The following is a 14,131-nucleotide window of genomic DNA, read 5'->3' as shown; positions in this document are numbered from 1 at the left end:
AGAAGTTTGAGGGTTCTGATTTTTCTGATCGGTCACGAGTATGGGAATGTTCCCGGTGGTCATTTCAGTCCTCGTTGCACAATGTCATCTCTCCACGAGTCGTTTATATTTTCTATGGGCGAGATGGATTTGTTGACCTATCGTAATATGCTTGGTTGCGCCATGGTGTGTGTTAGATGGTCGTCTGAGATTATTCCCGAGTGTGAGGTATTTTAATGTGGGTGGAATAGTGATATATATAGTTGGTTCGTCATTCGGAGAGTGAAGCTCTTAGCACGAGATGGAGGTCCATAATTTTTGTCAGCATGTACCAATGGCCAGAACAATGAATCACGTGATCGAGAGTGGTATCATTCTAGTAATATGACAATTTCCGGTATGCTGTACCCCAGACCATTCATCCCGGTGTTATCGCTATCGCCACACGAGACTCCAGCTTGTCTCCTATACAATTTGACTGCGCACATCCAGAAAGTAGATGTAGCTGTGATTGGTGGAATACTAATGAGTTGAGTGTCAATCAAACGCCCACGCTATCTTTAGTAAACAAAGTCACGTGACACGCGCCATTTTAGTTTTGGCAGGCGATTTCAAGGCAGCAGGTTGGGAGATATTAGAATGACTGACAATTTCACGCCACTGTTTTACATTATTGGCGGATTTTTCTGCGCTATCAATCTTTCTCTTACAAACTAGACATAGATGAGACGACAGAGTCGCTCCTTTCACAACGTCGCACTGGATCAAATTGGAAAGACGATTTCCATAAGTTATCCCTCCTGCTTTTCCTGGCTTGAATAAATTCACACACGACTTTAACTGTCCACAAACTCGAAGACTACACGAACACAGTCTACAATAGTCGTCCGCAACAATATGTATGTATTTCTTCGGTGTACTGATGCACGAATGCACCGTGACACGGTGTTTCTCGGGTGTCGCCATCGCTGAGAATGCCGCCGGCGCAATTTTTCACCCAACTCGCGATTCTGTTTTGCAACATTTTATCAATATTCCCTTTGACAAAATCGCCGACAAAAGCACCGCTTTGCTGATCTTTTGTTCTATAATTCTTAATGCAAACACCGACCCTAGTAGTAATTAGTAACGTCGCCTAGTACATATGAACGGTCGTCATTGCAAATCGAACATCCTTTTGAAATTTGGACGTCGGGCAGGCGATTTCAAGGCACCGCACTTAAATATTAGCAACATATTTTTCTGAGCGGTTGTTTATTGTCTTTCAAACGAGACATAAATGTGATGACATAGTCGATCCCTTATCCACCGCTAAGAATGCCGCAATGTTTCGTTCGTTTTGCAACATGCCACAAATCGTCGAAAAAAACACCACTTCGACGGAAGCTTGCGTAATAAGGGGGTTAAAACAAGAAAACAAATGCCATGTTTAATACATATCGACCTGTTTTACTTGCGAAAGATAACGGAACATGAACTCGTTTCGTGCGACTTCGGAACCCGAAGGAACACACCAACAACGTTGAATTTACCCGCTATCTTCCAAATATGGTATATTAATTTATTCAGTTGTTTATTTAGAGTGACGTCCGCGGTCGAATGCGATTGGCTATCGATGTCAGTGCAAAGGTCATATGAATATTAAAATTAAGTGGGCGGAAGGAAAATTGTATAGGAGACAAGCTGGAGTCTCGTGTGGCGATAGCGATAACACCGGGACGAATGGTCTGGGGTAGGTATGCTGGGTCGTTAGTATATTGATATGCCACATGTATAAGAATGAAGATTTAATTTCTCGTGGTGGAAGAGGTATATTGCATTTCCCCCCGAATCAATGTAAGCTGTAGTACTACTAGTGCTCAGGTTACCTAATCACGAATCTTTCATGTTACAACGCACATTTGAATGTTTATTCCCGATGTATAGGATTGTATTTGCACTGTGCGCTGTTAATACTATTTCGACATAGCTACCGCGCCCTCGTTGATGGGACCAGTCGTATGAATGGACGCAGCAACTCGGTAATTGTAACTGGAGATACGCACAGGCTATGATTTCTTGCTATGGGAATAAGATTATCCACTTCATATTTAAACAGAAGTGTGTCCATCTACTGCCACAGATTGAAAACCTCTTGTCTGTGTGATCTAAAAACATCTCCTTATGTCCGGCACAATATTTTTGGAGGTATTATGTAATATTTTGGAGCTTTCCTGTATAGTGTAAATCTCGCGGGATATGAATCGTAATAAGGACCAATAGACCATTTTCCGTTCATTGCGAGAATCACGCGTTATACGTGAAATCGAACGTAAAAACAGGACAAACAAAGGTCATAGCGTCGTAGTGGCGTCAAACATCGCGTGGGATTCGACAAACGCGAAAGTATTTCGGGGACATTTCCATGCTTAATAATGTGCTGTCCACATTTGATGATAGGCAATTTTGATTAAGTAAGGGTATTCGGAAGCAATATTCCTCTGTCGAAGATCGGCCGGTCGATGTGAGTTACGAAATAAAGAAATTCTAGTTCAAAATCAAATCGTTTGATTTTTGCGGCAGGCGTTCGACGCGCGTTTTTCATACATCTCGCGAAATCTCGCAATTGTACGGAAAATCCCCTATTACGACATTCAGAACATAAAAATGGCCAAGACTCTTCTCCTACGGTCATATATCACCCGGATGCTGCTCGTTCGATTGTAGTTATTTGACAAAATGTACAAATTTACCTACATCCGAGTCTACACGAGCAGAGGGCTAATACACTTTTGGAATTGTTATAAGTTATTACCTCTGACATACTGTTTGGATTTCCAAAGCAAACTGTTATTGATTATTTTTTTAATTTTATCATAACAAAATAGAAGAATTCTGTAAGAATATTTTTAAAATTCAAAAGGATTATCGAATTCGGGCATGACGTTTTATGGAACAGAGTAACTTGATTCGGCAATATTTGAGAAATGCTTTTCATCAGTAAATTACTAATAGAAAGATTACATCGAATTTTGTTTTTACAAATATAATATAGAGAATATATATAGTGCATTAAAATGTCTTCATTCCATTCGGGTTCAAACTTTTCGTTCAGAAAAATAATCACTTCTCGAGTGGGTGTGTAAATGGCGTTTAGGCGTTCCTCTGCGTATATGTTCACTTCTCATAGTTTCCGTGTCGTCATGGCAACGGCGACGGTGCAACTTTAACAGTGTTCACAAGATGACACTTGTACACTACAAACGCTACAGCTGAAAACAGAACCACAGCACTGACAGTTACTGACGTCACAATTATAGCTATCTCCTTGCTGGTGTAAAACAGGTCTTCGTTCTCTTCCGTTGAATCTGCAAATATATACAGTAGTTATGTAAATATATTTTTTTCTAATTAATCATCATCAAGACACGTACAACGATGAAGATAGGTTAATAGATTCATTGTTGTTTTCATTGTCGAAACATTTCCCAAAGCAAAGTTTCCTAAGAGTTTCAGGAACACATGGGAATGTATGAAGAAATTGTTATGAACTTGTTATGCTATTGTTGTTTTCATGTGTACATCTCTATTACCGCTGTGGCTAGGCCCGAGACGGAGAAAGAACTTCCAATCCTTTCGTCCAATTGCTTTAATCTGTACATTTTCATCGCCAAATATTGCTATTTTAGTTCAGTCTGCAGAAAACCATCGATGTAATTTTCGATATTTTGTGCGACTAAATGTTGAATTCATAAACTCCTTACCGAAATATGTCGAACTCGTAGCAGTATGTTTAATCGTAGGAGAGTGTTCATTCGTAGTAGAAAAGTGCTTATTTGTATGTGAACTCGTATCCTTAAGCGATGAGGTCATTTTGGTCGCTATGGTGACAAGTACAGTCGTGGAATACTCATGTACTGTTGTAACTTCTAAGGTTGTTTCCGTTATCATGTCACTTCCTGGACCGTCCCCGGCGGTTGTGAAGGCTAAAACATGGAACTGATACGACGTGCCGGCGAGGAGATCCATCACTGGGTATTCAAGAGTGTCTTCGCCATCCACTCGCTGTGTTATATCTTCTTCGGCGTCAGCAGCGCCGTCTACTTTGTATTTGACCTTATAACCGAGAATCTCTCCATTTCTGTCTTCTTCTGGCACGACTTCCCACGTCAATATAATAACTGACTCAGTCACACCGCTAACTTGTACATTTTGCGGCGCGGCACTGGGCACTTTTTGAGAGAGAAAACACATGTTTACTTTTATTATCAAAATCACACTCACTCGATAGAGGGTTGCAGTTGGCTGATACTAAAACGCGTTCGGGGGTGTATATTATGTCGTCCGCGGTCAATACTTTTAATGCAGATAGACGGAATTGTGGTCCGCATGACGCCAACTGATGTCAACGTCTCATCAAACGAGTATAGATACCATGATTAAAAGGCGGCAGTCGTCGTGCCGCGTCCTGTTCAATATGGGACTCATAGCGACGTATACAACGCGTGTAAAATACATTATTTACATGAAATTCGAACACGCGCTGCGCGACGACCACCGCGCTTTAACGCATACGGGAACACTGTAATTACAATAAATCTAATTTATACCAACCGTCTTCAAGTGTTGTAACCAGAGCAAAGTCACTACTGGAAGACAGACTACCACTGGTGTCCTTTGATCTGACCGAAATCACGTAGTCTGTGTACTCTTGGACACCGTTAATGGTTTTCTCATCAGCATCAGCGCCCGATACGTACTTTGTATTCATATTACTCGTGCCTGCTTGGCCATAGAAAACTTGGTACCCGACCACATCCGGGTCTGTTATTGAGTCCCACGTTACCCGGATTGAAGTTGAAGAAAGTGCTTCTGCTTGAACATTGGCTGGGACCAATGAGGCTCCTGTAATAGACCAGCGCAGCACCTGTTCAGTGTGTTATTATAATCTCATCATTATTGTGTTAACTTTACAGTCGAAAGGTAAGTATTTCCGCGGCGACAACTCTAGACGGGAAGAGTATTCATTAGATATCGCCGGTTTTACATGTAATTGGTCTAAAGTGTTGGTGGGATTGGAAATTTTGATATATAATTACGTTTTCACTCTAAGTACACTTTCAGATGTATAAGCCATTTTCCGGGTGGAGCAATAAATAGCGTAAGCCCCAGTAATATGGTGTTTTGTCAAGCATCGTGTGTAGCGCCACCACCGATAACACTTTATAAATTTATAAATTGTTCGTAGACCGTGACGGAGTTTATGAATATATATATTAATGTGCGTTAGATGTGCTGTTTCAAAACGAAGAATCGTGACTTTGTTAAAATAAATAGACGGATAAATTCTAGTATCATTTCCCGCCGCAGTCGTGATATGTTCATCACTGTATAGGATTAAGTACCAGGACCAAGCGTGCAAGTACGTATTTTAGTGCTCGAGTTGCCGGCGCCAGTTATAGAACTACCACATGTGAGTGCGTCAACAATACATTTTCCATGGAAAATATATCTTACTGTTCTCAGGGGTTGGCCGTATACCTGAGTAATAAAACGGCTTCAAAAATTATTAATTTCCCCGTACTTATTCTTCCGGTTGAATCAATCATGGATATCGAAGTCGATTTAGACGGGAACTCAGACTTAACGGGAACCTGCAATATTAGTGTTTTTATTTTTTTTTCTTATTAGTGTGTACGAAATCGGACGTTTCTGCAACAGCTACGAGTGCAAGTGATCACGTGAATAAATGTTCAATGTACCTGGGATTGCCATGGTGACCAACATCATGAAATCAACGATGACTATGTTCGTTTCAAATATACATCGGTATCATTGCAGGAGTCTACAGGTGCAGCCGCCGCATTATTTGCTCGGAAAAAACCCTCTATTATTTTCAAAAGACAAATACTGTTTTATTTGGGAACACGAAAGAAAATGTTTCCTTTCGTTGGAATTGTGATTTTTCCAATTTCCTTTCTGCAAGAATTTTAAGTGTAAACTCTTAAATATTTCAGCTAAGTGATTCACATCCATTAACGTGTTTATTCATTTGCAATATTTACCCCCAAATTACGCAGTTGTTTTCAAGGTTGCTTACCGAAGTGTTATCGAATATCTACGTGTTAATTCCACACATTAACCCACAGTCCCTCAACACTGAGGGGGGGGGGCTGTGATTAACCATATACCCTAAAAAATAGTGTTTTTAGAGGTATATGCACTAAGCATGGTCCATGCATGAAGGTAATGGATACCAGATAAAAGAAGAACAGACATACTTATTAACGCGATGCCAGTCCTGCTACGTCATTTGCGCACTTCGTAGTTTTTAAAGCCCCCCAACTGCCCTATATAATAAACTTTTACGTACTATCAATTGAAAGCGCATGCGCATCCTCGTAGCTATTTCATTTGTGAATACTATACTATGTATTTGCTAAATTTGTAATTGTATTCGATAAATAACAGTCAAGTAAGTGTAATTTCGAACTATAAAGGCCATACCTAGTAGAAATTACAGAATGGTGGCAGGTATAATAAATCTAACTATTACTATTAACAGCAAGTTTTACCTAAAACATTTTAATAACTGCACATCCCATCGACGTTCAGTGTTTTTATTCATAGACATTACGTTTTATTTTTTTGTATATGTGAGCAAACACGACCCGGGTGGTTGTTTGACTCTTTTAAATCAAATACTGCGTGTCCAAATTATTTTACAGAACACGTCCAATCTATGTGGTTAAAGCATGATTGTCCGTTCCCAATTGTACAGAGTCGAACGCCAAATATTGACTCTGGTAAAACTAACAAAGATCTGGTGAGAAATCGACACGACTAACAGAAGCTTACGGTAGAGAAAATTAAATTGAAATATTTCGAATGGGGGTGTATGCTTCTAGTATGTCGACACGGGATGTCAATATAACCTGACTAATTTTGCTGGTGACTCGGTAGTATGCGTAACACTTGACAGCACAGGCTTTGTCGATTTGCTTACGCTGAATCACGTCTGCGCCGTAATTGAAGTGCGAATAACGCATTACACGAATCTGACAATGAGAAGTACGCGACGGATCAAGAAGCTTATTGTCATCACTACAATTCGATTAAAGTGTTTAGATAAGTCTCAATTGGTGGTTTAGATATCAGTTATGTGATCTCTCTCTACCGGCGTGCTCGATCATATGCGAACAACTTCAGTCTATGCGGTGGCGAGTTTATTATTGAAATTGCATCCGTTTACGCTGAATAAATCATTACAGTTGTGTTTAACGTTAAAAACACGTGTCATAAAATTGACTTACAGGGAAATGAGCGACCACCTAGCTACCGCGTTGAATTACAGGGGAAATGAACGACCGTTTAGGTATCACGTGAATAGTCCCGATGTTTTGGATTATTCAGGCCCGGTGCAGACAGAGCGTAGGAGTGGGTCACACTGGAGGGAATTAACTGGAGTTTGATTAAATTCGTCAGGATGCAATATTTACTTTTTTTTATTATTTGCCACAACAATTCATTGACCCTAGGGTTTATGAACAAATTAAATATATACACAGCGCAATCAAAAAATGTTGATAATGGTGCAGTTTAAGGACATACTGCTCAATTTAATAAGTGTTAGTACATGGTGCCAATGGTGCCAACAATAATATTGACAGATCGAGTTAATTCTACCTTTTCTCACTAAAAATAAACCAGCTCGACGGTCATAGAAAGAAGTTACTACATTGGTGATGGGAGACGACTTTCAAATAATTAGTACAGATTGATTCTGTAATCATTTTGTCATCTCCTATCTTGGTATAAATGCATTATTGTGAATGTACATCGAAAATTAAGGCAGAAATGTCAACGTTGTTTAAAACATGTTTTTTTTTTTTTTTTCTGTTATTTTGTGTAGCAAATATTTCAATTTATTGTCCGAATCCTGCCGATGAACTGAATAAACATTACAATAAAATGGACTATTATTATCTTAATATGGAAGTATACTGCATGCGTGTTCTATTCACTTGGGTACATATTATGAACATAGCTATATAGCCATAGTCGATGGCAATTTCAGATTTGGGGAAGTTATTTTATGATAACGTTAACTTCTTGGCGGTGAACAACATGCATTAACCCACAGAGATTCACATGCGAATCAAATCATATTTGTTTAGAAACATAATTATATCGCATTCCAATAGAGAAAGTTGATAGCTTATTAGGCAGTTCGCGAAAGTTACTTAGAAACTGAACAATTGTTTGTGGGACGATATAACTACTACTTCATACTTTACCGCAGAGTTTCCAAGCATGTAAACACCATATGAAGACCGCTAACTCCTGATACACCCGACGATACATCATGCCTTGTCGCATTGTCGCAGTCGTCCTGTCGTTATTCAATGAGAACGATCACTGTTTGACGATCAGGGTTGGTTAAAGCCCAGGAGACAGTATAGCCAATGTCCCAAGGCGATACTGATGGTCGAAGCATCAGTATGTAAATCCCGGGCTTCTACATTGATTAACATACATAATATCTTGTTCATTTCGCGCTAAACAATCCTACCAATTTGTCGAGGCCATTCAACCGTGAGCACGTGACTGATTTCGAGACTGACTTTTTCGTGGACTCGGACGGATAACCAATATCACTCAACTGTGGTATATAGTGATAATCAGTTGCTGCGAGAGATGGATAGAGCATGCGCAGAAACTTTCTACTGAGAGTATAGCAGCTCGGTTAAATACGCGTAATGAATACAACGGTACAGTTAGTATACTGCGTTAGAGTTTGTGACGATAATTTTTTTTCGTTTTCTGCACTGGTTTTAATGTACGTTTTATAGGAAACGTGTTTACCAGAGAGTATAACGGTGAGAGAAGGTTTCATTGTTCTTTTTCAAAGGCAAGTTTAGCCGCGAGAAGTTTGTTCACTTCATCATGTTTCCATAGTGACCTCACGACTATTATACAGACCATGGGATATGTCAACAGGCGCATGTAGCGCCCTCAAGGCAAAACGAAAATTTTGCTCACAGGTCTGTATTTGTGTCCTTTTATCCTGTGTGTTTACTTGTTTTTTTCTCAATTGATATTGGTTCACATGTGACTTCAAGTTTTACCAGCACGTCATGGTGGGATCTAAAGCCAGTCCCGTGCTATCACAGAAGAGATTCAACCAAACCTTGACCCTTTGACATTATAAAATGCTGATGGGATTCTAGTTACTTGGTGTGTTATTTTTAGGAATTAGCTGTCACATATAATTATATGATAGTTGATGCCTTCTGCAAAATATTACTTTTGTTCATAGGTCACCAGTTCATTGGTGCATATATATGTTTGACACGTGCTCGCATGACAAATAGAAATGCATGAATCAATCAACCAGTGACCAAATCAATAAGTTGGTACCTGTGAAGCAGAATTCGCCAAGCGTTGGATTGTTCACCCACCAACATGGAACGTTGTTACAGCGCCCTCTGTTGACAAATGTTTTTACAGATGGGTAATTATTATATTAGAATAGAATGGAAATATATTCATCAATACTATAATATTAAGGCGTGTTTTAGGATATTAGCGATAAATATGTGTTTTGTGTTTGTTTGTTGGGTTACATGGATTAGTATGAAAAATGTATATACTGTCGACACGGCAAAGCATTTCCCGTCATTTTCATGGATCGTTCATAAATTTTACAATTAAAATAAAAAATTTATTGGTCGATGGAATGAATTTGTGACATTTTAAATGATCTCATTGCCCCGTGCTCGTTGATTGTATGCTTGCATTCGACAACATTTATGAATATTTATAAAAATGATGGGAATGGGTATGTTGTGTCGAGAGTATTGTTTAGCTACCTAAGACTAAATATGGTCACAATGTGTTATGGTTTGTGCACACTCTAACACATTTATATTTGCACAATGGCTTTCTTGAATTTGCCAGTGGGCGTTTGGGGATTTTCGTGATTATATACCGTAAAATGGACTACAACTCAAGCCACGCTTATTCGCAACAACAATTATATTGCCCGAAACTTTCCAATATATAGCGTAAATATCACGTCATGATTTCCCTCCACTAGTACGTAATTATTTGGTTCAAACATAGACCTTGAAAATATTGTTAAGATCTATGGTTTAAACCAATATTTAGACATTCGTATATGTATGTATTCAATTACACCAAATGTTTTTTAGTGACAGGGAATTCTTGTATCAATGGTCGTGGTAATGTGGTTTTGGGTCGATCTTCCCTACAAAACATTGCATTGTAGGTAATTATGTTTTTCGCCCTCTACGACAGGAGTTAGTTGACCTAATTTTTGACCTTGTGGAAACATTCGCCATTTTGCCGGCTGCTGAGTTGCACGATCTAACAAAATGTTGGGAAGATTGATCAAGCCGAGATATCTTGAACTTGCAAACAGCTGGTGAGTAACAGAGTGATGATTTGAGTGACGTACTATTCTTACTACTGTGTCTTTAAAAAAAGATTCGGAGAAAAAAAATACAGACTGAATTTAAACTGCACTCGGCTTGCTAGTACACCATGGATGATAGAACGAGAAAGGGATCCAGCTCCATGCTACAACGCACTGTTCTAGCACAGGCGCTCGGTACGTTTCTTTGATTAAATAAAGGCCCTAAAATAGGCTTTTAGTCAGTCGCCAGACTAAATACACCGCTCCTTACCGTAGGTCCTTTTTATTATCAAAGAAACGTAATAAACGCTTGTGCGGTCTAGGAATACTTACAATAATAATAGTAGTTTATTACGCAACTGTAATCTGCTGTGGATACAGTAAGTGTAAAATAAAATATAAGTAATACAACTAAAAATAACTACAAATGTAAAAGGTCTAATAACTACAAATAAATCGGAAAGTAATAAAAATACAGTAAATAAATCAAAGTAAATCAAAGTAATGGTTCTCCCTACCCAGGGGTTTACACAGGCGGTGCTTTGTATATGGTATTTTTTTGGATATAGTGAAAGAGCAATGTTATTTTTCATAATTTTTAAGAACATATTACGTCTTTGTTCTCTTCACTGGAGGTAATTTTGCAGTTTTTCAGTAAGATTTTTCTTTCATTTTCAAAATATGAGCAGCTCAAAAAAAAAGTTTCTCATCTTCAATATCGCCTTGATCACATTTTTTACAGACTCTTTCTGCTGCTGGTAGTTTTGGTTTTCTCCATCTCCCCAGTTCAATTTCCAAAATGTGATCACTAAGCCTGAATTTTGATAACATTCTACGTAAGCTAAAGTTTTTTATTTCATTTAGATAATTTTCAAATTCATAGTTTATTTTAAATTGTTTATATGTCCTAAAATAATTGCCTTCATTTTTGTCTTATCAAACTCGGCCAGATTCTAACTCGGTCAGCTAAAAATAGTCAAACTCGGCCAGTTGTAATTGCCAAAGGGTGAAGTGGTCAGTGACACAAGTTTACAAAAAAAAAGAAACAATATGCCACACAACATGCCCAGCAACACTACAGTTCTCTGACATGTTGATTTCAATAATTCCTGTGACTGTTGATTTCAGTGACACAAGTTTACAAAAGAACACAGACATTGCATTGGCGACCATCTGGCTCTGCTATGTAAAAACAACACTAATAATGCTGGTCCCCCAAAGACGCCCATGTATCGAACTGTACTTTATTTTTTACTGTGATATGATGACACAGCACTACTGCATCACTGAAATCAACAATATCGTTCATTATTTTACTTTTTACCATGATATGGCCAAAATCAACAACACTGGCAAACCATTAACACCCACATAAACTGGCAGACTTCAATCGCTGGCCGAGTTCTACCACAGAACGAGTAAAAATCTGACAGAGTTCGGCGGACACTGGGTCTAGCTGTGATTTCTTTAAGAATAGAATAGATTTATTTCACCAGAAAAAAAACAATTGTAGAGGAACTTTATCTGAACTAATATTAAATATATATATTTTCTCTGGAGGGAGAGAGGTAGTTCTAGCAGAACTAATATAGTCCCTGGCCCCAAAAACCATACTGTTAAAATGTACGTTGTTGTGAATAGTGATACACACAAATATATATACATGGGTTCGGTAAGGTCCTGGGCTTTGCCTGTCAATATATACAGCAGCATCGACTCGGCCTGTACACTAACGCTGTAATGTAATCTGACAGATGAAGCGCAGAATGATGCAAAACCACGGCTGGCATGGTTCCTATAATAAGAAATAGTTGACTACATAATTTACCTGCTTTCTTGTGAATGTATCATTGAGTACTGCATAGTTGTGTACTACGGTATTTCCAAGAACACAGTTTAATGAAAGTATAGTGAAACCATTATGGTCAGTGTTATTATAGTCTCAATGACTTCAGAATATAAAAAACTAAAAAATTGTCATTTACAAAGATTTTTCATTTTGTTTTGCATTTCAATGCTGAAGTATTGTTATTGCCATATATATATTTTTTATCAGCTTTGGGAATTTTTAAATGTAAATCCAATAAACCGGAATTATATTAGCATTTTTGTATAGTGAGTTACCATAAGAAAGTGAAAAATGTTATCTTATTTTATATATATAAATCTTAATGTTCAGATAAGAGTTCCTCTTTAATATCGTGGGTCAGGGAAGCAGAACATTGGGTAAATATAATCCCTGGCACTACAATGTACTTGTAAATAATTTTGTTTTATTAGGAAAGCTGTTGGTTTGACATGGTTCGGAGCAGGTGCTATCAGTCTGGTATGGCTCTGTGATTGGCAAGCGGTAATGGGATATGTACCATACGTAAAAGATAAATACATCAAAGAGGAAGGAGAAGAATCGTAATCGTGAATATTCTTCTAAAATTGTCTGTAGGGTAGGTGAGATTATAGATGTACACGAGACATGCAACATTTGTAGATATAGAAAAGTGTTATATGCCTGTTGCATGTCATGTGTTTAAATACCCATATTTGCTATTAGTAAAATACTGGTGGTCGTCAGGCTGCACATGTGTCATTTTGTGTTGATACCTCACAATCACCAAGAATTTACATAGTTAAAACGTCTCAAATTTGAAATCAAATTTTTGCACAACAGTCAAAGTCTCTATGTATCTACATGTATCTTGCGTATATGTTTAAATTTTTGTTATTCCAGACAACAGTTCCTGACATTAAATGTCACTGTTGTTTCTCCTGATTTTTTTTTTTTTTTATCTGCATTTGCAAGTGCCAGTGTTGACATAGAGTGCATTTTGCCACAGAGACCATAATCCAGTTTGGGACCCTGTAGAACCGAAAATACGGCTTTTATACCCTGGTAGAAATTCTCAGACAAATGAGGTGTATTGTTATTTTCAGAAGCCTCATGTAATTACTTTTGTAATTTTCTCTTCTTCATCCACAGATAATGAATATTGTATGTTTCCAGTATCTTGATGTCTGCTCCATTGCATACTGCTTATTCTGTTAAGAATCTCCATCACCCCAGGACATCCCGATTCTACAAATATTATTAATATAGTCTGTTCGTTTGTTTTGAAATGTTTTTAAAAATGTTTAATACATTTTGTTGAAATAAAAAATCTTTGTAACTGTATTCTTTTGGTTCTCTGTATCTCTAATGCAAATAAGTAAGATTTGTACTTTTGTGCATTGCATCATGGGAAAATGCTGACACACATTTGTATCAAATAAAGAATAAACACAATTAAAGTTTTCAAGTTGGAATCCTGCTTTATAATATGGCTGATTACTTTTGCAAGCCAATGCCAGCAAAATCATATGCATTTCATATACCGGTAGTAAAACATTGAGCGAGTCTACACCTGAAGTTCAAAGTTGGCTGACTGGAAAGTCAGAACAGGAAATTTTTAATAGTGGGTACACTCAATTGTATGTGCCCCTAAAATGTGCCATCAACGTCTACCACTCACAAGCAGGAACTCTTGTTGGAGACGAGTGTGGCAAGTTATATTTGTCAAGTTAATCATAACCCGGGTTCAATTGAGGATTAATCATTCACATAGATTGCAATGCAATTGAGTGCACCCAGTGTCATTTTTCCAGGGTTTGGGTGGAGGTACAACAAAAAACTAACAATGACTGTGTGATTAAAGTTGGTGTATGTACAATATTTAGAGCAAACTGTGTAGTTGTACTGCC

The 14,131-nt window shown here is 38.0% G+C and overlaps 2 protein-coding genes across 2 annotated transcripts; one reads left to right on the top strand and one right to left on the bottom strand.

The window, feature by feature from the left end:
- Positions 1–2,976: 2,976 nt before the first annotated feature.
- LOC146735096 (neogenin-like) lies at positions 2,977–5,733 on the bottom strand. Its single transcript, XM_085507366.1, has 4 exons — positions 5,721–5,733; positions 4,573–4,863; positions 3,723–4,190; positions 2,977–3,326 (listed from the first exon to the last, which is right to left on the bottom strand). The coding sequence occupies exons 1-4, from the start codon at positions 5,731–5,733 to the stop codon at positions 3,160–3,162; spliced, it is 939 nt and encodes a 312-aa protein (XP_085363492.1). The 3' UTR covers positions 2,977–3,159.
- Positions 5,734–10,315: 4,582 nt separating this feature from the next.
- Positions 10,316–13,676, top strand: UQCR11 (ubiquinol-cytochrome c reductase, complex III subunit XI). The gene is given in 3 exon segments (NM_001190808.1): positions 10,316–10,405; positions 12,677–12,840; positions 13,374–13,676. Coding segments are annotated over 2 exon segments (183 nt in total). The 5' UTR covers positions 10,316–10,355; the 3' UTR covers positions 12,810–12,840; positions 13,374–13,676.
- The last annotated feature ends 455 nt before the right edge of the window (positions 13,677–14,131 follow it).

The sequence above is a fragment of the Saccoglossus kowalevskii genome, chromosome 13, assembly GCF_978046115.1.
Source record: "Saccoglossus kowalevskii chromosome 13, keSacKowa6.1, whole genome shotgun sequence".
Classification (NCBI taxonomy): Eukaryota; Metazoa; Hemichordata; class Enteropneusta; family Harrimaniidae; genus Saccoglossus; species Saccoglossus kowalevskii.
This window is presented reverse-complemented; position numbering and strand designations above follow the sequence as displayed.